This window comes from Talpa europaea (genome assembly GCF_964194135.1).
Source record: "Talpa europaea genome assembly, chromosome: 12".
NCBI lineage: Eukaryota > Metazoa > Chordata > Mammalia > Eulipotyphla > Talpidae > Talpa > Talpa europaea.
This window is the reverse complement of record NC_140079.1, coordinates 84,158,599-84,184,565: the sequence shown is the minus strand read 5'-3', so window position 1 is coordinate 84,184,565 and position 25,967 is coordinate 84,158,599. Positions and strand designations below refer to the sequence as shown.

The window sequence follows — 25,967 nt, the reverse complement described above, 5'->3', positions numbered from 1 at the left end:
TCTGAGCTTTCATGCCTCTGTAACACAGAACACACCTAGAACATACAGACAAAACTGGTAACAGCAATTACCTGAGGGCCCCAAGCAGCAACAGGTCACTTTTCACTGATATTCTTTGGTTCTATGGATTTTTTTTTTAAACCCATGTGTTAAACTCCTTTTGTTAAAGTTGCATGTTTAACTGAGGGAAGTGGCCATTAAATCTGATGATTACAGCTTCAACTGTAACATGTTGTATGCTTTACCTCATACTTCAGTCCATCGGCCCAAACGTAAGTCCCTTGTCCGTGCATGAGTCCTTCTGAAAACATGCCCTTCAAAACAAAACACAAAGACCCTTAGGACTTGTGGCTGACCTCACAAAACTGCAGCCCCCGTTTCAGTCCTTACACCGGAGCCTGACACCCCTTGCAGCTGCAAAAGGTAAGGGCCAATCTTTCCTGCAACACGTGTTTGGGGGCGTGTGATCTAAGCATATGACAGCCAGGTCTGACCCACATGGGACAGAGGGTTACTGTGTTGTTCTGCTGGGCCTGTCTCCCTCACAACTTGAAGATCCAGCTGACCATTGTTTTTACTTTATTTTATTTTTTTTAAAGGTTTATTTATTTATACAATCACTGGGTACAGTCAGAAGCACAGGAGGGTGAGAGAATTCACCAGAGCCAGAGCGGGGAGCAGAGCAGGCAGAAGGACCGAAGTACACTGCTGAGGGGAGCTGCGGGCGGCAGGAGAGCTGCGGGCGGCAGGAGAGGTCTGTGCGCCATGTGGGACCCTCCTCCAGTGGCCAGGGAGCAGCTGGGGATCTAACCGGCGCTGCAGAGGCTGCGGGCAGCTTCGTAACCCAGCGCTCAACCACTGCGCCACCGGGGAGGCCCTGACCATTGTTTTTATTCAAACAATCGAGTCTAAAGAAAACATGGCACATGTATAAAGCAAGAAGCTGAAGCTAACAGTGAGTAGGGAGATCACCTAGAATGGAGGGGCCCTCGCCTCCCCATTAATGGGAAGGGCAGGCTGCCCAGACCAAACCTGAGCTACTAGCTAACTGCGTACCTAAGGGCACCCAGACAGGCCCCTATTGGGGTGGCAAGAGCTGCAGTCCCATCACCAGCAGCCTGGGAGGGGCTTGTTCTGTGTAATCCAGCACAGGAGTCATTCTGAACTACATCCACACCAGCACTGTGTAGGGCACAGGTGAGGTGAAAGCAGAAGTGAAAGAAGATTCTGAGGAAGATGAATGAAATACCTAAAATGCCATACCTGGCAAAGGTCAAATGGGACATTCATTTAAATATCATTCTATCATACATGGCAGTTTTGAATAGCATTTTTATGACACAGGAAAATGAATGTATGTTATGAGGGGAAAAAAATCAGGGTACTAAACTCATGGCTTCTAACTGCCACTACAAAAATTTTGTAAAATGACTACTTCAGTTGTACCAAGCCATGTTTTGACCTTACATGTGTAATCAGCATCTGAAAATACATAAAATCAGCATTAAGTGCTTCCAATTTCCTTAAAGAATCAATGAACTCTTCTGTAGATGCAAATTTCAAACTACCACCCTACACTTTCCTCCCTGCTCAGTCCCAAAAATGTGTGACTCACACGGTAGGTACAACCTCCCCGAAAGATGGCAAAGCCTTCGCCCTCGTACAGTCCACGGACTTTTGCTCCTTCATAGCTACAAAGAAATAAAGCACAAGGGAAAGAAAGATGTGAGTAAATCTGAATGTGGGTTACAATATACAGTTAACATCAGTAAAGTCCATTCCACACCCATTCACTCAACTACAATATACCCACTCCTTTCTCAGAACTGGGCATGAAGAGACTGGATAATTCCTGCTGTCAGAAGGTTCACTGAGGAGAGGAACAGGAAACAAACCAATGAGATCATTTCAATTTTTGTGAAGGAAATGCTCAGGAAATGGATCTGACAGTAAATAGGTGGAGCCCTCTCTCAGCCTGGATTCCGGAGTTGTATGGAGAACTGAAGGACATGAAACGAACAGCCACAAGAAGCAAGAAGCAGATCCAAGCAGATCCACAGCTTGTGCAAAAGCCCCAAAGCTGGAAAGAGCCTGACAGCCCCAGCTCAGCAAATAGAGTGGAGCAGCTGGAGCCTCAGAGGGGGATGCACATGGGAGGAAAGCAAAGGAAAGCCCATCTCAATGTGTCAGTTACGGTTAGTTCTTATAAAGACCTGCAGTAAAATCCAGAGATCTCACAGGAATTTAAGAGGTTTTTAAGAGGAGAGTTGGACAAGATCAGATGTCTCTGAAAGATCATTCCAGCTGCTCTGTGGGGAGAGCTAAGTGCTGGGAGGGAAAAGTGGAACGTGTGGGAGAGGCTACAGAATATTCAAGCGAAAAACAAAGGGACCTGGGAGAGCTATGACCAAATTGGCTTATTCCAAGAAAATTAAGATTTAGAAAATCTATAAGCAGAGAAATCTTTAGGAAGTGAGTCCAGTAGCACCGTCAAGGAAGGAAGGAGAAGGATAGCTCTATGATCCCAAGGCTGGATGTCAGAAAGTGATGGTGCCTTTACAGAAACAGAGAATGGCTGGGATAGAAACTGCAAGAGTCTCCTCCTAAGGTGTGTATTTTCATCCAATTAAGATCTTGAGGCTCATAAAGTTTCAGAGAGGGAATTGCTTTACAGCCAAGACTCAAATCCAGATTTTCTTATTTCAGGTCTATAGTTTCTGCTTTTGGACACAAGAGGTTTGAAATGCCATGAATGATGTGCAGTAGGGAGTTAAAAACTTGAACCTAAAACTCTAGGAAAGATAGTAGTACTTAGACATGAACTCCTACTGAGAGGGGTGAGAGATCACGGAGGGAGAGGACAAAGTGGTAGACAGGGCCTTGGAAGCTGCAGGCATGAAAACCACCTTTCAACTATGAGTTTGGTCAGAACGGGCTCTTCGTATTGAGTGGCGTTTTCATTCTGCTGGTTTTCGTTTCTGGACTCCTTGAGCTTCGTTTCCAGTGGTGGGTCGGCACTCGGTGTCATTTCTTGCCCAACAGCATTGCTATCTTGTTTGGAAAACTCTGGGTAGTCAGAGAGAGAGGAGGGAGTGGGTTTATCGCCTCTCTTTTCTGCCTTTTTCTTTTCTTTCACCATTGCCTTCAGAAGACCTTGAGTTTACTTTATATGCAGAAGCAGCAAAGGATTCCTTTGGTTGAGTTATTTCAATGCATCTGAGTTTTAGCTGAAAAACAAAAAAAAAATGTCTCTGTATATTTGAAGTTTTCACCAGTTAAAATGTAGCTATACGTTATTATCATTTTCTTCCTTTAAAGCCTGAGAAATGACAAGTATCAAGTATCACCAGTTTACAAAAATTATGCAATCTCAATATTGCATTTTTTTTTTAATTGGAACCACCATCTACTAGTTCCTTCTGGTGTTCCAGGAAGAAGGGTAACCCTGTACATAAAAAATGGCTACTTAACTGCTAATGTCTCACAAGCTGCCAATTCATACTTTAAAAGCCCATCTTAAGATGTCAGCATTTAAAGTGCCCTGGAGCAGGATCCAGGCGCCTGCTCATCTCACCAGCTGTGTGTACCCAATATTGCTCTGTTTCAGATCTCACACAGGCATCACACCTTCTCTCATTATAAGGATTAAATGAGATTATACACAGAAAGTTCCTCAACTATGGGACACAATGCACAATCAATAACGACGGGATTTTAGGTCTTTCCAGTTTTTGAAATTGAAATCATTGGCTGCCAACTCCCTGGAACGGAACTTCCTACCATGGACTAAGTGCCTCAAATGCCACACAAGAATCCCTGTGCTAATTCTTTGCCCAAGGTCACTGGCAGGGCTCCAAAGCCATGCTTTTCATGGCCCTCCAGAACTGGCACCACTGAAAGCTTCCTGGGTCATTAAGCAGGACCACGGGTGAGTCCTGGAGTGTTAAGTAAGGTCCTCTGCCTGGAGGGCAGCCCCTGGACTCCCACCTGCCAGCTCAACCGCACCTGTGGGGCTGGCTCTCACCCTGCTCTCTTCCTTCAAAACCTCGTTCATTCTCTTGCCCCACTTCCCACCACATTCTGTCCCTTCTTCCAGCGGTCCAGTCCTATGAGCTTTCTGATCCTCGATGAGTGAAATCTGAGCTACAGATGTGGCAAATTTCATTTCTTCTGGAGTGTTTCCTACTGACTTTTGTGTATTTACTATTCTTCCTGGCTGAGACCGTTTTACTGCATGTCACTGCTAATTTTTCATTAGGCAGCACAAAAGGGGCACGCATTCTCTGAGAGTGGGGTTCTCGCATTTTCTTACCCCATGCCTAGGGTCCTCCTCACCCTCGATGCACCAGCTCAGTACCAGCCCCCCCCCCCCTCCCCCAGTTCATTGAGACGGAAAGAGATGGCCCTGGGACCCGGAGAGAGGTGCTCACCAGGCTCCGGATGCCCCAGCAGGACGGGTTCCGCAGGGCGAAGGCGGTGCCCTGCAGCTGAGCGTCTTTAACCCCACCCGGTCTCCAGGCAACCGCGGCTCTACTCCCGCCCCTTAAAGGGGACGCAGTGCGCGCCTGAGAGGACGCTGAGTTTCAGGACTGCAGGGTCCAGATCCAGAAGGTCAGGTGGAAATCTAAACTGGATAAACCTGACCTGGGTTTTCCCAGTTCTGCTAAAACACCCTTTATCCACCGTAAATCAAGTATCAGTCTTGCATTCGTTTTCCATTGCAGTCTTCAACAACTTACCCAAACTCTGTGGCTTAAAGTAACACAAATCATCTTACCATGAAGTTGTTAGGAGTACAAACAGCTGGTTCCTTCTGGAGGCTCCAGGGTGGAATCCACTTCCTTGTCTTTTCCAGCTCCTAGAGGTCCCCTGCCTTCATCTGGAACACAGCAACCCTGTATCCCAGCTGGGAGCAGCTCCCCAAGTTTAAGTTGTGGGTTGAAACAGGGTGGGGGGTGCCCGCCCAGAACACCTCTGGCCACTTAGGTCACACATTCAAGGGTTCTCAGGGTTAGAACATGCCAGTCTTTGGGGGGATCATGACTCTGCCTACAATTACCAGTTTGAGAGTTCTTGTAGGCACCAAAGCACAGAATTCCCTGACACACCTAAGGAATTCTAGACTTATGAATGGGGGCCCTTTCTCTCAGGGCCCTGGTCTGGGGAGGGGGAGGGATAGGAGGTGTCAACACTTGTCACTTCTGTACATGCTAGTGCACTAAGGTGGCAACTACAATCTCCCGCAGTGCACACCTAGGAAACCAAATCACAGTACGAGTCACAGAGAGAACAGAATCTTTTATTGCTCCTTGCAAGAACAGTGTGCCACCCTGACTGCAGTGGGGAGCACTGAAAATAGCGACACCCAGGCATTTCTTCCAGGAGGACTGAGAATCCCCTTTGAGTTTTCTGAATTACTCCCTTTTTAAAGGCTAATGAGCCTCAGTGTTGAAAACCACTAACCCAAAAGGACCACACAATTTTGAATTTATGAAATTAAACCATTATGAATTTAGTCATCATTAAGAACTTAATGTTGCAACCTGACTGATACATGCTGTCAGAGCAGAAGCCTGTGACTTCCAAAGTGCTCTCGCTGTCTGCACACACATGCAAACAGAACGAAGAAGCACAAGCTCTGCTCCTAATTGTGAGAAAAGGTTCTCGAGTAGGTTTTTAAATGAATTGGGTATGGTTTTTCTAAGTGGCAGATTAATTTTGAAACAAAATGTTTGGTTGAAACCTTATCTTTCAGAAAAAAATTTTTTTGAAGACTTATTTATTTACACAAGCACTGGGGTACAGGCCAGAGGCAAGGAAAGGTGAGAGAATTCACCAGAGACAGAGTGGGGAGCAGAAGAGGCAGAAGGACCAAAGTACACTGCTGAGGGGAGCAACAGGCGAGACAGGAGAGGTTTGCCTCGCCATGTGGGAATCTCCCTGGCCGGCCGGGAATCGAACCGGCGCTGCAGAGGCTGTGGACAGCTTCACAGCGCCACGCTCAACCTGCTATGCCACCAGGGAGGCCCAAAACCTTATCTTTCAAAAAAGAAAAATCTGTGGTAGAACCCAGAGATCGGTGCAGTGTTGTCAGTTTTGAGAAACGGTATCCAGGTTGGCAATGTGCCTCATGGTTGGCCTTCCATGGGGGCAGTTCCAGGGGTGATCCATCTCACCCATGTGGGAGATGAGTTTCTTCATCTCGCTCATGTTAAGGGCAGTTCCGATCATCACCTGAATACAAGACACAAGAGTTTAAAGTTTTACTGCTTTTCGGTCAGAGGAGCAACTCTTCCAAAATGTTTCCCTCTGACACAAGGCTGGGCAAGGTTGCAACTCAACAACATTCACTGAAAAGTCTTCTTCCAAGGAATACTACCTTCTAATATTTCAGCACATACCTTTTCCTGAAATCTAGCCCCTCCCCTGCAGCATGATACCTTTACTAGCGACACCAACCTCACCTGCCCAGAATCCAATCAGTCCTGGCCCCTCCTCAGCCACCCTCTCATCTCAACAATAGCAATCCTGTGCCTCGGTTGGTCTCCACTTGGCTGCCAGTGATTCCTTTTAAGGTGTGTCAGATCACATGGTCCCTGCACAGCCCTCCCCTCCCACCTTCAAGTGCATTACCTGATTTGGTCCTGCTGGCCTCTGGGCTACACCTGCAAGCACACATCCCTGCCTCGCCCACCCCAGAACCCTCATTCCTCTTGCACAAAAATCATAAAGCAAGGAGCTGCCTCAGGACCTTAGCACTGGCCTATGCCTACACCTGGGATAATCTTTCCCCAAATAGCTGCCATGTCTCACTTGCCCATTCCCTTCAGGCTGCTGCTCAAATATCCCTGCCTCCTCTCAATGAAATGGCAACTCTGCCCCCTAGCCCGGGTATCCTCCATAGCACCTTCACTGCCTGATATACAGATGTCAGAGGGAAATGCACAGACTCCACAGCACAGAGAACCGAGCCCTGAGCAACAAGGAGATGGAGAGAGGTGCGAGCCTAGCTGCCAGCTTCTTTCTGCCACGTGCCAGACGCTCTTAGGGGCGGGGTACACAGCGGGGCTCTTCTGCATTGGAGGAAGACAGACGAGAGACGCCACTGAACACTAAGATAATGCAGGGGGAGTACCCAGGAGAGGTGACTTCAGACAGCTACTCAGGGAGGGCCTGAGGACCAGAGAGCGGAGCCAGGTATGTGAAGAGCAAAGGCAAGGGGTCCAGGCAATGGGCAGGGCAAGCACAAAGGACTTCAGGTGTGAGAGGGTGAGGACGTGGGATTGGTGCAGTGCCATTGGGCAGAAGGGCAGGGCCTGGGGCCCTAGGGTGTGCTCTAGGAATCCCACAATGGTTGGCAAGTGTGTGGCCCAAAGGAAGAAAAGCTGCAGCAAGATGGACCTGCCAAGTGGGGAGTAAAGGAGCAGCATGAGGCTCCAAGAAGCTGCGACTTACACTCAGAGTGTAAAAATACCTCACTACTAGGGTAGGCCAGAGCTTCCATGCTCACAAACTCCAACACCAGAAGACCTTTACTAGGTCTTCATCGAAGACACACCTGTGGCTGTAAGTCAGCTCTCGAGTCCTCTGAGCTAATGACACCTTCCCCGGAGTAACTGCATCTAACCTCATGGCTATAGGGTACATTTAAACTTTCACCTTTGACCCTGACATTTCCCTGAGCTCTAGGTTCCTTCATAAGACGGTTTCCAACGAACCCCCAACACCCACAATCCTACTCACAGTCTAATGAGATTTCAATTGCAACATGTCTAAAACAGAACTCTTAGTCCCACACCGCCCCAAATGTAAGAAAGCTGCTCCTCACCACTGCCCTCACACCGGCTGTTCACCCAGCACAACCCTCCAGCGGCTCCCAACAAGCAGTACAAACTCCAAGATTCTGCCCAAGAGCTGCAAGACCCTGTGTGGGTCCCTGGATGCTGCTCACTCTAATCCTGGGCCCCCCTCCAGTCACACAGGCCAGCGTCCGCCTTCGACAAACACCAGAGCCTTTGCACTTGTTTTTTTATCTCTTTGTAAAGTTATTACCCTTTCTCATCTCCCACCTCACCTTCCAGTTGTCAGCTTAGACAGCCCTTCCCTGGACATCTATTTCAAATGCTCACCTCAATTTTCTGTGGTCCCTCCCTCTGCCCACATGTTATAACTTTACTGAACTTAACTGGCCATCATGATTTTCATTTATATCCATCTTCCCACTAAACATAAGCTCCATAGGGTCCCCATCTGCTTTGTTATCTCATAACTCCACGTAACGAGTAACAAGTGGTGGGGGTGGGAGGAAAGAGGTGACATGCAGCAGAGGCTCAAAGAATATCACTTGACTCAATGCAGGAATGGTGCCCCTGCCTTTCCTGTGGGCGATGGGATAGAGATTCACTAGCTTTGACATCAGGCTAATCACCAACCATTGCTACCTTTTTAGTACCAATCTGAGCAGAGCACCCTGGGAAAGGCTTGCTGACTGAGGGACTCTGCACAATCGTGGGCAGTACCAGGTGGGTGTGGTGGCTGCAAATCTTTATCTGCCAGTGATGTTAACGCCTGTAAGGTCCACAGGCGAACAATGTACATAAGTAGCTAACTGGACACTAGGGTTAATGAAATCTCTATGTCTCCACTTGGAGACATAAACAGCTATTAGTTAGAAGCAACAACAGCTAACAGTTAGAGGTCAAAGATGACACAGACATGTGGACCTGGTACATTATACTGACAGAGAATGTGGCTCCTTGTATCCATCATAAAGGTATTTAATAAGACTGACCAATCAAGAGCGGAATTAAACCGCCCGCCTCGCCCCCCCCCCCCCCCCCAGCACTTGTTGAAGCAGACCCTAGGCCCTAGGAGATGAGCTTTACTTACAGACTTCCGGCAGGCTCTGGAAGCAAACATCTGCCTGACCCGGGAAGGCCGGCACATGACCCCAGGGCTGTCACTGAGCATAAAGATCAGTTCATCTATGTCCTGGGGTCCAAAGGTCCAGTTTTTACTAGTTGGCAAGGAAATCAGCTTGGCCCTTTCAGTGACTGGAGCTGAAAGAATAAAATTTAGAGAAAATCCATTTGAAAAATGTTTCATTTGTGAGTTACTTATAATGAACACTTGATAGTGAGGGCAGACACAAAGGACTTTTGGGAGGACCCATTTTCATTGCATAAAATACATTGACTATACGCCCTCAAAGCGTGTTCTCAGGTCAAAAAAGACACGATTCTACGGTCTTAAGTAGTAACTTACCACTTTCATCAATAACAAAATCAAAGCCATTCTTTCTGAAGATTTCCAGATTTTCTATCAAAATAGCTTCATTCACAGCAGTTAAATTGAGAGTCTGGGGTCTGAAAAACAGATTAAATCATATCTGAAGTCAAACATTAAGCTCTAAAGCAGAAATGAAACCAAAAAATACCCTGCAAAAACAAAATGTTTCTTGGAATTCATTTCAAAAAGCAACACAAATAACACACAATTCATTCATAGCCACAGTTAAGTGCCTATCCTGGTGCAAAACTCTGAAAATTTCCTTTTTGTTTTTTTTTTCTTAAGTTCTTTTTTCAGTGTTCAAATAGAAATAAAATGTTTTGCTTTTCCTCAATTTGCCATCCCAACCTACCAGCCCAGTCTTTTTTCGAATCCTCTCCTTAAATATAATAAAGCATAAAAATGCTATTTTCCCACCTCACAACATAGATTGTTTGAAAAATTGGGTTGGGTCATTACAGACATCTGAAGACAGAGCAAGTAGCGATCTACCCACCCATCTCTCCTTTCAGATTTACTCAGGGCTTTGAAACGTACACTGCTGAAGTAAGGAGATCTAATGGTATGTTGACCTGGTTTCTGCCCTCAAAGAATAGTCCAGTTGGGAAGAAACACACTGATCAAATTGTCAAACAAATCAATTATAATGCTAAAGAATCAGGAAGAAGAGATACCCCACGCCATCCGAGCACAGTGCAACAAGGAGACCTGACTTGGTGAGACAGGGGCTGAAGGTTTCCCTGAGGAAATGAGCCTGCAGGGAAATGGGGGGATGTGGCAGATCAGAGGTAATGGGGGTGATAGCGGGATGCAAAGGGCAGAGAAATTCCAAATTCTGTAGTGACTATCTGGTCATTGGGATTGCTGCACCACAACAGAGAGGACAGGCTGTCTCTCTGAACACACACATTTTACACACTATAAATAAATATACTACATACCTTAAGTGGTCCTTCAACAAAAGGATTTTCTGGCCAATTATTGATGACTATATTAACAGCTAAAAAGGCCTGACACTCAGGTAACATAGCTATGTGACTTTAGGCACGTTATTTACCCTCCCTGTGTGTGCCTCAGTTTTATTACCTGTCACATGATTATAGAAACTACCTCACAGGTTTGTGAGAATTAAACGACTTTATACATGGAAATTGCTTTAACCAGGCCTGTCACATAATAGATGATAAATGGCAGTTATGGTCATTATGTAAAAAAATATGTTGAGGGCCTCCCAGTGGCACAGTGATTGAGTGCTGGGTTGCGAAGCGGCCTGCAGCCTCTGCAGCACCGGTTCGATCCCCGGCTGCTCCCCGGCCACCAGAGGAGGGTCCCACATGGCGCGCAGACCTCTTCTGCCGCCTGCTGCTCCCCTCAGCAGTGTACTTTGGTCCTTCTACCTGCTCTGCTCCCTGCTCTGGCTCTGGTGAATTCTCTCACCCTCCTGTGCTTCTGACTGTACCCAGTGCTTGTATAAATAAATAAATAAATCTTAAAAAAAAATATGTTGAGGGGCCTTCCTGTTGGTGCAAGGGGTTAAGCACCACACTACAAAGAAATCTGCACCTTCTGCAGCACGAGTTCGATTCCCAGCTGGCCAGCGAGCAACCCACAAGGCGAAGAAGACCTCTCCTGACTCGCCCTCTGCTCCCCTCAGCAGTGTATTTCAGTGAGTCTGCCTGTTCTGTTCCCCACTCTGTCTCTGGTGAATCCTCTCATCCCCTGCATCTCTGGCCTGTACCCCAGCTCTTGTATGCATAAATAAATCTTTAAAAAAAATATGTTGAGGGATGCTTATGGCACATACATATACAGACACGCACACATACATATACCCACACACATGTGTAAGCTACTAGATCTTAAATTTGGGAGGTGAAATGATGCTGAAAATTCTGATCACTGGAATGAACTTACGCTATAAGCCTTTGGCCCTGGAGAACAGTGTGCTGCTGGAGCATCTCAAAATTGTATTTCTCATCCGTGGCATGCTGATCCACTATGAAGAGATCTGCATTCAGTTTGGTGATGATAAATCCCAAGTTAAACTGACCAATGATCTCCATTTCTGCAAACCTCGTTTTACTGTGTTAAAAAAAATGTTCACTATGAGACACTTTAAAAGATTATTTTTCTGACTATAATAAAACACTGTAATAAAATATTGCACAACACAAAACACAAAGTCCCTAACAAGTCCCACTTTTTAAAGATAACATGAGTTATTCACTCATTCATCCAACTCTGCAGAGAAGACGTTAATTTCTACTATTAACAATTTGATGTACATCCTTCAGTACTTTGTCTAAAGAGTCACTGTTTTTTTTTAAAAAAAAAATGGAATTTCTCTCATCACTTAACAACGCATTTTTTCCAGACCCACTGACATAGATCCACTTCATTCTTTTTAATGGCCGTATAGGAAGTCACTATGTGAATATATCATAATTTGACACATTCTCTTCTAAAGAACATTTCCTTTGTCTGCCATTTTAAGTCACACAAACTTGCAATAAGCATTCATGTCCAAAATCTACTCACTTGTGGGAGAATATATAATAAATCCCTACATGTGGAATTATCCATTTTGTGCATTTTATTTTGAAAGGAAATCTGATATACTCCCACCAACAAAGTGTAATAGCACCTTTCTGCTAATACTGGGTATCAGTCCTTCTAATAATATCTGCTAAGCTTACCACAGGATACTTCAATGGGTGGCTTGAAAATCTAATGTCATTAATGACCACACAAACCAGTCCAGACAAGAGACAGACACCACCACTAGCCTTCACATGAGAAATTAGCATGGTAATTCTGTAACCTGAACATTGTATTTTGTGAAAATATATCAGCCATGCGGCTATAGGGAATGCGATTCTGTGAGAGCCACCATGAAGCTCTGTGGTTCTCAAAGGGTGAGGACCTGAGCTGAGAAGGAAGGACCTGAGATTGTCCTTTCTTTCTGCAAGTGCTCCAGGAGAACTCTGACCAGGAGGAGCAAATGCTACTGTCTGGATACATGCTGGCCCCTCAGGTAGATGCCCCACGAGAAGAATCTGTGCTGGAAATATTCTTGAAAGATTTCAGGCAGCAGAACTGCATTTTTTTGTTCACTTATAGCAGCCCACTAAGAGGAACAAAAATACTCTAAAAGAAAAGACTTTACCTTATCTCTTTTCTTAGTTCATCTTCTGCAGCTTGATTTTCTCCAGGGCAAATCTTTGCCCTAAACTTCCTGTAATTCTGTTCACCTTCTCTTTGCTGTTCTTGGTGACGTAACTGCTCTATCCTTTTAGTTAAAGAACTCATGGAAAAGTCGAGGGGCACGATTTTCTTATTAATTTTAATAGCGACATCAACCTGAGACACTGATGTGTTCTGAGTATTAACCACCTCTTGATGGGTGTCAGAATTTAAAGGAATGTCTTCTTTTTTTAAACGCTTTGCGTTTGAGGATGAGAGATTAGTTGGCTGAGGCAAAACTCTAAATTTACACGCACTGTTTTCTTGGTCTAAATGGCATTCTGTGTCTGAAAGATGATGGTGAGTCTCAAGTGACTTCTCAGAAGACTCCATGCTTCCTTGTGAAAACCTGTCTTCAGGGGAGCTTGCTACACAGTCACTACTGGACAGACTGCCCATTTCTGGGGTATTGACCCTTTCCTCTGAGCTGGCTGAAGTGCTGCTGAACCCCGAGTCTGTCTCCATGGCCACTCTATCCTTATGGTCACGAGATCCTTCATCTGAACTCGTCACCCCCTCCTGAGGGCCAGATGAGGCTGTGCCAGCAACAGTCTCCTGGGAACAGAGAGGATCCCAGGTGCTATCCAATGGTCCCCTTCTTTTCTGTTTGGGAGAGATCCGCCTCAGTGCAGTAGTCTTTAGACTCTGAGACATGTTCCCTGGTGTGTGATGAAGGGAGAAGGCCTCCCTCAGTCTGGAAATGGTCACTGCCCTTTTCTCTTCTCCTTGAGTTCTTGGGGAAGCAGGATGGCCCTGCGTTGCTGGGAGAGGCACTTCCATTTCCTCTGAGTGTGTTTTTATTAAGTTACCTAAGTAGACATGAACAGAGAAGAGTATCAGGGTTGTCACCAAAATGAAATATGAGGATATTTTTGGGTGAAAGACACTTCATGAAAGAGGAGATCCAAGACTAATTAAACATGAAAACCAATCTAAGTTAATCTTACAAGAGACAGAACTGAAAACCACCATGTGACGCCACCGAGACTCACCAGAATGGGGAGCACAAAATAAGACATGTACCCGAAGGTGAGGCTCCAGTGGAGTGCTCAGACTCTGCTGTGGGCAGTGAGTTTGGGATATGCACTTTGACTTTAGGAAACTCTGGACATGTCTCCTAAGTCTAAACCATGCACCCCTGTGACCCAGGGTCACGGCTACTCTAAGAAATGTCCACCTGTGCTCCCCAAAGGGTATGTGGGGAGACCCGTGACAGCTTTATTCCTTTCAGCCCCAGACAAGTCACCCAACTGCCCATAGGTGCGACCTTTAAATACCAGGGAATGCTGCGGGGGCCTTCCTGGTGGCGCAAGGGGTTCAGTTGCAGCACGATGAAGCTATCTGCAGCCATAGCAGCACATGTTCGATCCCCGGCTAGGGAGCTACCCATATGGCACAGCAGACCTCTCCTGTCTCACCTGCTGCTCCCCTCAACAGTGTATTTCAGTAGATCCACCTGTTCTGCTTCCCACTCTGTCTCTGGTGAATCCTCTCACCCCCCAACACCTCTGGCCTGCACCCCAGCTCTTGTATGCATAAATAAATAAATCTTAAAAAAAAAAATACCAGGGAACACTGCACAGCAGGGAGAACGATGAGCTGCCAAGCAGGACCTGGGAACCTCACAAACCAAACACTGAGAGGAAAAACAGTACATTGCAAAGACATCAAACAAAAGCAGATAAAACTGTGGTGTTAGAAGTCAGGAAGAGTTACCACTAGGGTGTAAGGGTGGTTCCACAGGGGCTACTTCTCCACCTCAGGGCTGATCCACTTTTAAGTCCTATGCATATGGTGTGCTTGTTTCTGTACGATGCCACACTTCCATAAGCTATCTCTAAGGAGGGCATGGTCAACCATGCTTCAAGAGGCACAGCTATGCCAGGCAGGTTCTCACTGTGGGGCAGCCTCGCTGGCAGATTATGAGCAAGCTCAGGGGTGCACCGCTGGCCCATTCCAGAGTGTGTACTACCTACCCCACTCCCACATACACATCTATATGATCTCAAGCAGAGAATGGCCCAGAAAGACAGGGAACCACCACCTACTACCAACAGCTCTGCCACTTGATGTCAGTGTGCCTGTGCCCTGCCCAGCCCTCAGGACCTTTGTGCCTCCACCACGCCCTCTATCAACAGAGCTGTCCACCATGGCAATCCACGAAAGCCTATTCCACTGTCTTTCAAAGTGACCTCTCCCCACTCTTGTGTGTTAGGAAATGTTAGGGTGGAGTAGTCACTCCCAGCCCTACACTTCCCAGCCCTACCCTTCCCCTACCCTTGGACTATGGTTCCTGGTAAATGAATCTCTAAATCTCTGATTTACAGATTCATCTCAAAGCAATTTCTTCTCACTGGGACTAGCATTCACCTGTCACCTTACATTCCCCCAAACCCTAGTTTTAGCTTCCTCAATAGCTCTCTGGTCTTTCCGCCTCTGAGGGCACAAATAGGTCCCCAGTACCTCCACCTCTGTGCAGACACAGAGATCAGGGCAGGCTGATTTAGATAGCACCCCACCCCAGGACTGCTCCTGGCTGGTTAGGGCAGGTGATGGCAAGGCACACGGGAGGGGGGTGTCTCAACTTTGGCCCTCCTCCCAGATATTCTGCATGCACTTGGTTTGGATCAGTAAAAGTAAAAATAACTACTAAATAAATGGCTGATCACTTATGACCAGGTAGGAAAATAATAATGATGCATGTTATCACAGATATCAAACCAGCTTTGTGGAAACTCCTCCTTTAAACATGATATCAGAGAAGAACGCACCATGGTGACATTTGGGAAAATAGCAAAGCATGAGCCACTGAAACATCCCTGCTCTACTCAAAGCAATTAGAAAACTGGCAAAAACGGCCATAATCAGGCCTCCCTGGTGGCGCAAGGGGTTAAGCACTGCACTATGAAGCAATCAGCAGCCTCTACAGCACGAGTTCAATACCCAGCCAGCCAGGAAGCAACCCACATGGCGCAGCAGATCTCTCCTGACTTGCCCGCTGTACCTCTCAGCTGTGTGTTTCAGTCAGTCTGCCTATTCTGCTCTCCACTCTGTCTCTGGTGAATCCTCTCACCCTGCACATCTCTGGTCTATACCCCAGCTCTTGTATTCATAAATAAGTAATTTTTTTTTTAAAAAAGGGCCATAATCGGGCCTCCCCGGTGGCACAGCGGTTGAGCGCTGGGTTGGGAGCTGCCCGCAGCCTCTGTAGCGCTGGTTTGATTCCCAGCTGCTCCCCGGCCACCGGAGGAGGGTCCCACATAGCATGCAGACCTCTCCTGCTGCCTGCTGCTCCCCTCAGCAATGTGCTTGGGTCCTTCTGCCTGCTCTGCTCCCCGCTCTGGCTCTGGTGAATTCTCTCGCCCTCCCGCACTTCTGACTGTGCCCAGTGCTTATATAAATAAATAAATAAACAAATCCTTAAAATTAATTAATTAATTAATTAATTAAAGAAAGGCCATAATCAACTTCTCAGAAACCTGGAAATTAACAATGGGCTTGCAGCAACTGGGGAGTGTTTATTTAAAAAAATAGCTGAATCTTGTTAAGAATGTATCCCTGTGTGTTCTGGATGTGGTTGCTCATGTCTCTTTTTATTCAGACTACCTGTAATTTCCTGGTGCGACACAGCCCCTGTCTAAAACAATGCAGATCTGTTTCATGTCCAAAAAATTACCTCAGAAAAAAATTGACAGTATCACAGTAGCTTTATGGTCAGAGGTTGTTTATACACTTACAATTTTCTTACCTTCAACATCCAACAGAGGTTGCTGGCTGACATTCAGTTTGTTAGCATCACTATCAAACATTGCAATCAAAGACGTCTTTAAAACTGCCAACAAAAGCTTCTCCTCTTGTAGTAAAATTTGTCTCTTATCTGGAGTAACATTGACATCAACACATTCTACAGCAAGAAAGAAAATAGTTTTGTTTAGGTAGTTCACCTTTAACAATAAAAATTTCCCTACCTACCATTTTATTCATGTGTTCTTACCAAAAGCGTCCTTAAAAAGTACATTACTGGATTCAGATTAATATTCAAAAAGCATAAAATTCACTCTTTCAAATGAGTAAGGAAAAGATGAACAATTTTTTGAATAAGCAAATTATGCAAGGATTTGAATGGATTATTTGCAAAAAACCAAATACATGAAAAAGCACAACACATGAAAACTGCACACTAAAAATGACATTTTATCACCTATTAAATTTAGTTAAAAATTATAATAGCTACCAATAGATCATTGGTAGATGTACATATTGTTACCACATGATCATATTCACTAACCCAATGATTCTACTTCTAGAAATTTATTAGATATATTCATATTTTGGAGTTCCATGAATGTAGCTATAAAATCATGTTTCTGAATAATTTTCAGTGACATGGAAAAGAAAACAGTAACACTAAAAAAAAAAAAAAAAAAAAGCGCAAGATTTAAAATCACCCAAATTTTTATTTTCACCTCGAAGGATGGAGACATATATCTTCACACATTGTTTAAGGTTTGTGCATAGTTATTTCTAAGCATCTAGAAAAAATACTGAATAAAAATAAATGCAAATGTTAACAGAAGGAAACAAAAAAATATTTTCAAAACCAGGAAGAACATTTTAGTATACTTTCTGTCTTGGTTGACAAGAAAAAGTTGTATTTTCCTAACAATATAATTAATATAATTTCTAGCCAAAGGCAGGCGAGTCTGTAAAAATGGAAATAAAATTCCATAAAAGTCAAAAAAAAAATCACCACTTGTTATTACTATAGAAGTCTCTTCCCAGTCATATCAGAGCTTTAAAACTAATTTTTTTTCTTTTAGGCATAAGTCACTGATTTTACTAACATATCAATGGAACCTACCTGAATCAACAGCAATGTTCAGAACAACAAAAGGATACTGATGTCGATTATACATGTGATAGACCTCATTCACAAGTCTGGAAACCTAGTGGAAAAACAAAGATCACAAAAAAATAAATATTCCCTTCCCCTGTTCTAATAACACATGACTCTAACCAGCCACTGAAGGGATATGCTTTTAACAGCTTTACTGAGGTATAACTGACCTAACTAACTGCACATAGTTAGGTGTACAATTTGATAAGTTCTCGACATTCTTCAAATGTACTGAGAAATGTATTTACATGACTTTATATTGAAATTCTGAAATGGCATTAGGAGTAAACCATAAAATCACACTAATTACAATGTAAATAAAAAAGTTAAAGGTGAAAAATACCTGGTTCAATTTAAAGTATCACTGTAAAACAGAAAATAGTTCTGAGGCACAAAGCTGCTGAAAATGCAGAATCAAATCTGAACCACTAAAAGCCCATGTAACCTTATCAAGATGAGCTGATAAGCCTGAGGTAGAAATAATCTGGGCCCTTATTTTCCTGGAAAGTGGACAAAAGTGTGGACGATGTGTCAGGCCATACTGAAAAGTCTAAACATTTTAAGTACTTGAAATGTATACATTCTTACCTTAAAATAATAAATATACTGGTTGTTAATTTGTGCATATATATATATATATATACACAAGCTTTTCTAAATGCCTTTTCTAAATGCCTAAAATTTAAAATCACATTTGTGAGTCAACACCCCACATGCCACATAAATTGCCTGTCAGGAAAAGCTATTATATAAAAAGTCAAAGGCAAAATGAAAAAACCAATACCAAAAAAAGTTTAATACCTTTGCTGGGTCACAAGGACGTCGATTGATAAAGAAAAACTGTCTATCCGTTGAGCTCCTTCCAACACCATGAGTACAGTGAGAAATGAAGCCTGAGATGCTATCCAATGTTAATGTGTCCAGAAAGAAGCATTCCAGAGAGAAAAGGATTAGGAGCACATATTAGGGCACATTCTCCAAGTAAAAAGAAATAAAGAACACAGTACCTGGTGACATGTCTGTAAGTATTCATATTTCTATTACTGTGTATCCATTCTAAATCCTAAAAAGTACACAGAGCCTCTGGAACACTCTAAATCCCCTGTACTTAACAAATCCACCAGAGGCAATGCAATGGATCTTCTCACCTTTCATATTAAATCCTTGGCCCCCAAGCAAGGTGTGGGTCTCCCCTCAAAGATCACTTTCTGTATCCTCTGTGCTATCCACCCTAGCTGTCTGAAGACTCCAACTGCTAGAATCACGATCTTTGTCCATATTCCTTGCCCTTTTAAAATCTGTTCTTAGTTAGCAAACTTGTAACTAGGAAGTATTTATTATACATGAGACCTACCTTCAGGGGGATCTGCAATTCCAAAAAAAACAATATTTTAACATAAAGACATGAACCCATGTCTTTGATTTCAGGCAAAAGCCAAAGGCAAGTGGAGAAAGATGAGCAATATGGACATCACAGGCCAACCTAACTTATGAAAAATGCCTAGTTTTCTTAAACTAAAAGTAATCATGCCGGACTGTACGTTGGGTGAGGCATGAATTACAGGAAATGAAGCCTCTACTGCTCTCTGCTAATCCCAACAAAGTGAAACATTACCCATAAAAGAATTTAAAACGTATTCTAGTTATTCACTGAACAGAACCTTTACTACAAAGACTACTGTAATACAAAAAATTCCTCAAACGCACCTGTTACCAAGAATGTTGTCTGAAGGAAGTAACTGAGTCTTTTCTAGAAATCTTTCCCAGCAGTATTACTGCCCACAGTTTTATGATGAACTAAGAAACTATAAGGCATGAAATCACTATCTTTAAGAAGAAGAAAAAAAAAACCTCAGGAAAAACTGCTCCATTGGGGTTTTCCTGGCAGCAACCTACTTACCAGAACAGATTATGCAGCGCTTCGGAACAGCTCAGCCCGTACTCCTCACAAACTGGGTCACTAGGGGGCAGCTGAACAAAAGGAATGAGGCTTTGCAACTAGAAAGAAACCAAGATTCAGTTACTTCCTAATAGAGCTAGGAGGCACCTGACTTCAGAAAGGAAGCAAAAGAGGGGGGTCAAGTGTTGTCTTTCCTAGTCAAGCTTCCCCATGAAGAGCACAGGGAAACTCAGACCCTCACAAGCTGCTTTTCGGAGGGCTCTCATCATTTTGAGTAATTAGAAAGATAAAATGCTACTTAGCCATAATGAATACATTGCGCATAACATTCCATTTATTTTTTTCAGAGAGAGTAAAAGGATTATTTTCTTCTCTAGAAGAATAAAATTAAGAACTTTTAACTTACAGTATTAATCTTTGTGATCAGGACCCAATAAAAACTCATTTCTTGGACTTTAGTCTCTATTCCATTAGAGAGAATTACAGAAACCTGCCATATTCACTAGAGCAATAAAATATATTTTAGAAACTGGCCACCACTACCTGCTTCTGCCCAAACACAGCTCCAATGTTTTCCTTCATGCTGGAGCTCCCACTTGTGCATAAAACAGGCTGTCGTCTGCCCTGTCCAACCTGATTGGTGCAACTTACACGGATGCCTGGTGAAATGATACAGTAGGCATGTAAGACCTGGACCATTCTGGCATACTCCTGTTCAAAAAGCACAAAGGCAAAACTCAACATTACATTAATCTTAACAAGAATATAAGTTTTCTGTACACTACAAATGTTTTATTTTTAAAGAATAAACATGATTTGGGACCTCCCCAGTGGCGCAACGGTTGAACACTGGGTTGCGAAGCTGCCCGCAGCCTCTGCAGCGCCGGTTTGATCCCCGGCCACCGGGCGAGGGTCCCACATGGCGTGCAGACCTTTCCTGCTGCCCGCTGCCCCCCTCAGCAGTGTACTTCGGTCCTTCTGCCTGTTCTGCTCCCTGCTCTGGCTCTGGTGAATTCTCTCACCCTCCCGCGCTTCTGACTGTATCCAGTGCTTGTATAAATAAATAAATCTTTAAAAAAATAAAAGAAATAACTCTATAAATCTTTAAAACTTTTAGATCATATGCCCTTGATCACATATGGTACTGTAAACCAACATTACCCCCTAAAAAGAAAAATTTAAGGGAAGACAATCTACTCCAGTAGATCTTTCACTACACATGCACATTCTACTACAAATACTCTTGGAAAATGGGATTTTGAATTTATGTACCTTTTTAATATTCCTTTGAAATTCCTTATGGCGCACAGGTAGTGTATAAAATAACTGTTGTATGCTGACCGTTGTCCCTCTGGGCCGTGGACATGGGCTTTTCTGGACAATTTTCCCACTATGATCAAACACCAGCCGCGTCCCAACCTTCACAGATGTGTGGCAGGTAGAAATAGTTACGTCACTGTAAGAGATTGCCAGGCAGGGCATGGCCAATTAGAAACTCACTGGTGTTTGACGTTGCATGCTCATTTTCTCACTGTTCTCAAAACTCTCCTAAACGCAAAACTCTCCTTAAAAGATGAGATAATCAAGAAGATCTAAATGGGTAAGGTGTCATCATAAAATCTGAGGTTTGGTACCTACATGACAGTGAGACAGAGAGTTCTATAAGTGCTTTGTTTGGGTAAAAGCTTTGATACTTGGTTAAGTTTTGTTTTGCTACACTGCAAAACAACAAAAGATCTCAAAATTTATATATTCATGAACACAGATTTATTTCTGTTTTGATATTATTGTTCTAACAAAACTTTTTTAAAGGTCTAAAAGAAAATTATGATACAAATGTGTAACTGCTTACAAAAATACAGAATCTATTATGTCATTAGTGCTTCCATTAAAATTTTTCCTAAACATTGAAATAAATTAAGCCCAATAGTAGCTATACTCTATTATCTGTAACTTAAAATTTGAGAGTTTACTGCTTAAATATATAGTAACTTTTTTTTTAATAATACTATTTGGTTCGTTCCATTTATAGCTTACATTTCAGAAGTATGACTACTTAGATTGGTAGTAAAAGAACAAGAATGCAGAAGTTAGAAGTTGAGACATTCAAATGGAAATGTGTAAACAATAATGATTCTAATTATACTTTTTATTTCAGAGAGATTTTTACAAGAGATCAAATCAGTGGATATATAAAATATTCCATCACCTCAGTGCACAAAGTGAACTCAGAGCTTCCCCCCGAAAGCCAAAAGTTTCAACCTGAGTTAGGTCAGCAAACTCTTGAATCTTAGAAGTGTGATGTTTCAGAGCTGAAAGAGAGGCATAAAGTAAAGCCCAAGATATGTCAAGTGAGCAGGCAATGAATAGGCACAATACCTTCTGAAGTAACTGGTTTTAAAAAGCTGTTCTTGTGTCTCTTAAGATAATGTTACTCAAAATTCTGACATTTTGCCCAAATAGTTTTTTTAAAAAGGATTAGAAAATTTAAACTTACTTAAGCCTTCAAAGTTTTCTTCTTCTACCCCGCATCCATTGTCTGAAACTTCAATGAGATCCACCCCATAGTCTTTAAGCCTTAGATCTAAAATGTTTAAAATATTTATTTCTCAAAAATTGGTTCAAGCTACAAGCTTTTATATTGACAGTATTTATAACTTACATAAGGCAAACTTGAGTCTGAGCTACATTGATTTAAATATATTAATCTCATTTTTTATTTTTTATTTTTTAAATACTTCTTGACCAATTTCTAGTTCAGATAAAACAGTTCATTTTTCTTTCTTTTGAAAGAAAGAATTATTTAATGACTATCTTAAAACAGTCATTAAAGAGAACAGGTTCTATAATCAGACATCTGGGATCAAATTCACTGACTTAATAACCTCAAAAACATTATATTCCTTGTGCCTAAATTTCCTTACCTGTAACATGGTGCTAATAACAATAACAAAAATTCCTATCAAATAAGGTTATTCTGCAGATTGTTATCCCAGTTATAGTTGCTAGCACAATGCATGTCTGGTACACAGTAAGAACACAATAAAAGTTAATTGCTATTATTACTACTACCTAGCAAAGTACTAGGAACAATAATAGGTATAAGATTTAAGTTTAGAGAATAATAATTTCTCAGTTTACAGACACCTTATTTCTCTAACAGTAAAAACTTTTCATGAATAGCACAAACTGATGAATTCTTATGGTTTCAAGTTCTCCCAAACTTACCGATATTAGTGGCACCAGCATCCAGACTATTTTCTACCAACTCCTTTACGGCAGTGCTGAGACTCAGTACCACTTGTCCAGAACAAATTTGATGGACTGACTTCCGATCAATAGGTCTGATGACCTTAGCACGTTCTGTACTAAAGAAACCAGTTACAAGAAATAAAGTAACTGCAATTATTTTTATCCTGGTTTTAACTGTGGGAAATGATTCATCTCTGTTAATGGTTAATAGGTCTAACATATTAATTTACTATACAAACATATCCATTTATTATGGTCATAAATATAAATGCTGTTCTATAATCTTTAAACATCTGTCAAAAAATCTTCTGGGGGCCTCCCTGGTGGCGCAAGGGGTTAAGTATCAGCACTATGAAGCAATTCGCAGCTACTGCAGCACGAGTTTGATCCACAGCCAGGGAAGTGACCCACATGGCGCAGCAGACCTCTCCTGTCTTGCCGCTGCTCCCCTTAGCAGTGTATTTCATTGTATTTCAGCCTGTTCTGCTTCCCACTGTCTCTGGTGAAGCTTCTGGTCCCCACCTCCCCCGCACCTCTGGGCTACACCCAGCTCTTGTATGCATAAATAAATAAATCTCTAAAAAAAAAAAAAAAAAGGCCTCTGGGCCTCCTTGTTGGCCTAGAGATTAAGTCACAGCTCTATGAGCACTATGGCCTGAGTTCGATCCCTGGCCAGGGAGCTAACCCACATGGCACAGCAGACCTTTCCTATCTCACCTACTGCTCCCTTTAGTAGTATATTTCAGTAAATCCACCTGTTCTGCTCCCCACTCTGTCTCTGGTAAACCCTCTACCCTCCCACCTCTGGTCTATACCCCAATTCTTGCACACAAAAATTAATTAAAAAAACAAACTTAAAAATCTTCTGAATAGACACTTCAAATACAGGAGAAACTTATAACCTGATAATACTGGAATTTACATGGGAAAGACAAACATCTTCCCTCAAGCCATGGTCAATAATCTTTTGTAACACTAGGAACTTCTTTCTTGAAAAATGAAAGCATCATTTCCCACACAATTTGAAAAACCAAGAGTATGTGGGAAATACAGTGTTTATGTAAAAAAAGTGAAACTATCTTAGGAACTGGGTAACCAGTTTTTATATTCCCATAGTTTTCTGAATCTCACTCCAAATTCAGGCTTGGCAAAGCTTGCTGACTTAGTAAATACCCTCAAAGTTCTTGCTGCACCTGCTCGAATTGTTTCCAACTGGTTTGTCTCCACCTTCTTCCTATTCTATTCCCTCTTCCTTGCTACTGTCAGAGTGAACGTTAGACATCTAACATTAGGTTTTGGGCACAAAACCTTAACAGGTTTTGTACTATATGAGGTTTAAAATCTAGTCATAACTGGACACCAATCTACCTTATTTTCTCATCCTCATCAATCCTTCTCCCTTGGCCAACTCCCCTACAATCTAATTACAGTGAACTGTTTTGTGAATATCACAAGTTGCTTTAGACACTGCATCTTGTCCACACAGGTCTGTCTAGACTGCTCCCCTCATTCTCTGCCTGACAAACCCTCCTCATTCCAAGAATGTAATCCATGTATTCATTAATTTAGCAATTTCTAGTGAAAAGTGTAATCCAAAACTTGGGTACAACAGAACACAGGAGCCTCCATGGCAGGGAAACTTTTAGGTGTTTCCCAGTTTCTGACACATAGTAAACCTGCAATAAATCCTTGTAAAATAAAGTAACAAATATCGTTACACTTCATTCTAACTTACAAAGGATTTTACTCATTTACCTTAAAAGTGAAAACTGCCCATGATACCACTTAACAGAGAAGTATCTAAAGATGAATTTAATAGCAAGTAAGTGGAGTATTGCACAAAGTAATTGTTTGCATTTGCTAGTAAATCTTTATCGTTCCCTGGTTGCTGTCTGGTGCTAGCTCAGAATGTGAGTCCAGAGAATTTCTGAAGAGCCCAGAGCTCAGACCCCTCCTGTGGTTCCACCTCAGAGCCAGCAAGGACAGAAGAGAGGTTGCGCTTGGCTGTAACAAGTGCTCCCGCTTCCTAATCAGAATTTGCATTGTTTTCTCATTATGGCATTAAAATGTGAATTTTGCTTCTGTATGCAGGAGAAATAACAAAGTCTCATAACTTGGTTTTATTGGTAGCACCTTCTGCTGAGAATTTCTGAGGATCTCATGAGAGGATAATGTTCTTTCCAAATGAACTATTTTGTAATCACACTCCACATGATTGTTTAAAGTGATTATTGTTTCACCTTAATATAAAAAGATTTATTTGCCAATAAAACACTGAGTTTAAAAAATAATAATAAAAAATAAAAATTAGGTTAAGTGGGCCCCACATTGGTCCACATCCAATGTTTATTTTGAGGAGTTAAGATAAAAACATTTAAACAGATAACAAATCTGCATCCTGACATTGACCATAACTGAGTTTGGTGTAACTTAGTAACCAGACATCACATCCTCAATGCTATAGAGAAGTACTGCATTTTTTTTTTAAACTGTGCAGCCATGCAAATTAGCATGTGCCTTGAAGTCAAATAACCTTAATTTTAAAGAAGCGAGAGAAGCCAGTTAAAAATGAAATGGCCAGAGGCCTCCCTGATGGTGCAAGGGTTAAGACGCAACCCATGAAGCTGTCAGCAGCCTCTGCAACGCGAGCTCGAGCCCCCGCCAGGGAGATACCCACATGGCACAGCAGACCTCTCCTGTCTCGCCCGCTGCTCCCCTCAGCAGTGTATTTCGGTTGTCTGCCTGTTCTGCTCCCCACTCTGTCTCTGGTGGATCCTTTCACCCCCCAGACCTCTGGCCTGTACCCCAGCTCTTGTATGCATAAATAAATCAATCTTAAAAAAAAAAATGAAATGTCCAGTCGACTGGGACGTCGCGCTCGGGCTCAGGTCCTGTAGTGTGCGGGCGAGCTGGCAGAGCCAGAACAGGCCGAGCCCTCCCACCCCGCCGACCCCGCCCTTAAAGGGCACCCAAAGGGCAGCGGGGCGGCGCCAGGGCCTCGCAGCCTCAGGCTCGCCGCGCGCGTGGTCCCTTTTCCTCCTTGCCAGGAATCTAGAACGCCGTGGTTCTGAGAGGAAGAGGGCGAGGGGAGACTGCAAGCCCCGCTCACCTCGGGCCCTCGCCTCGCTCCATGGAGCCAGAGCCCAATCCGCCTTCCGGGCTCCGGACAGTTGCCGCCGGGGCTCGCACGGGCGCCCGCCCCTCGGCCGTCCATTGGCAGGCTCCACCGCGGGGCCCCGCCCCTTCCGGACAGCCCGCCAACGCGCCCCTATCGCCTTCTCGCTGATTGGTTGCGTCAAAAAGCTGAGTCCGTGACGTTAAAAGAGCCAGGACCAATTAGATTGCACAGACCGCGCCGGTCGGAACGCCAGAGTCGGGTCGGGAAGG

The 25,967-nt window shown here is 43.3% G+C and overlaps 2 protein-coding genes across 2 annotated transcripts in view; both read right to left on the bottom strand.

The window, feature by feature from the left end:
* The window catches only part of RSPH10B (radial spoke head 10 homolog B), a gene marked incomplete at both ends in the record, with an annotated part of 28,817 nt that extends 25,678 nt beyond the window's left edge, over window positions 1-3,139 (bottom strand). Inside the window, 3 exons of the mRNA XM_084250180.1 lie at window positions 246-314; window positions 1,616-1,691; window positions 2,907-3,139. Of these exons, the coding sequence (XP_084106306.1) occupies window positions 246-314; window positions 1,616-1,691; window positions 2,907-3,139 (378 nt within the window). The remainder of the gene's footprint in view (window positions 1-245; window positions 315-1,615; window positions 1,692-2,906) is intronic.
* Window positions 3,140-5,811: 2,672 nt separating this feature from the next.
* Window positions 5,812-25,712, bottom strand: PMS2 (PMS1 homolog 2, mismatch repair system component; the record flags this gene model as incomplete). The annotated part of the gene is made up of 15 exons (XM_084250509.1): window positions 5,812-6,234; window positions 8,890-9,059; window positions 9,265-9,365; window positions 11,203-11,370; window positions 12,455-13,340; window positions 16,280-16,435; window positions 17,393-17,477; window positions 18,230-18,329; window positions 19,329-19,426; window positions 19,872-20,039; window positions 20,601-20,784; window positions 21,538-21,640; window positions 21,826-21,912; window positions 22,557-22,696; window positions 25,690-25,712. 15 exons carry the CDS (start codon window positions 25,710-25,712, stop codon window positions 6,091-6,093), a joined length of 2,613 nt encoding a protein of 870 aa, XP_084106635.1. The 3' UTR covers window positions 5,812-6,090.
* Window positions 25,713-25,967: the final 255 nt, after the last annotated feature.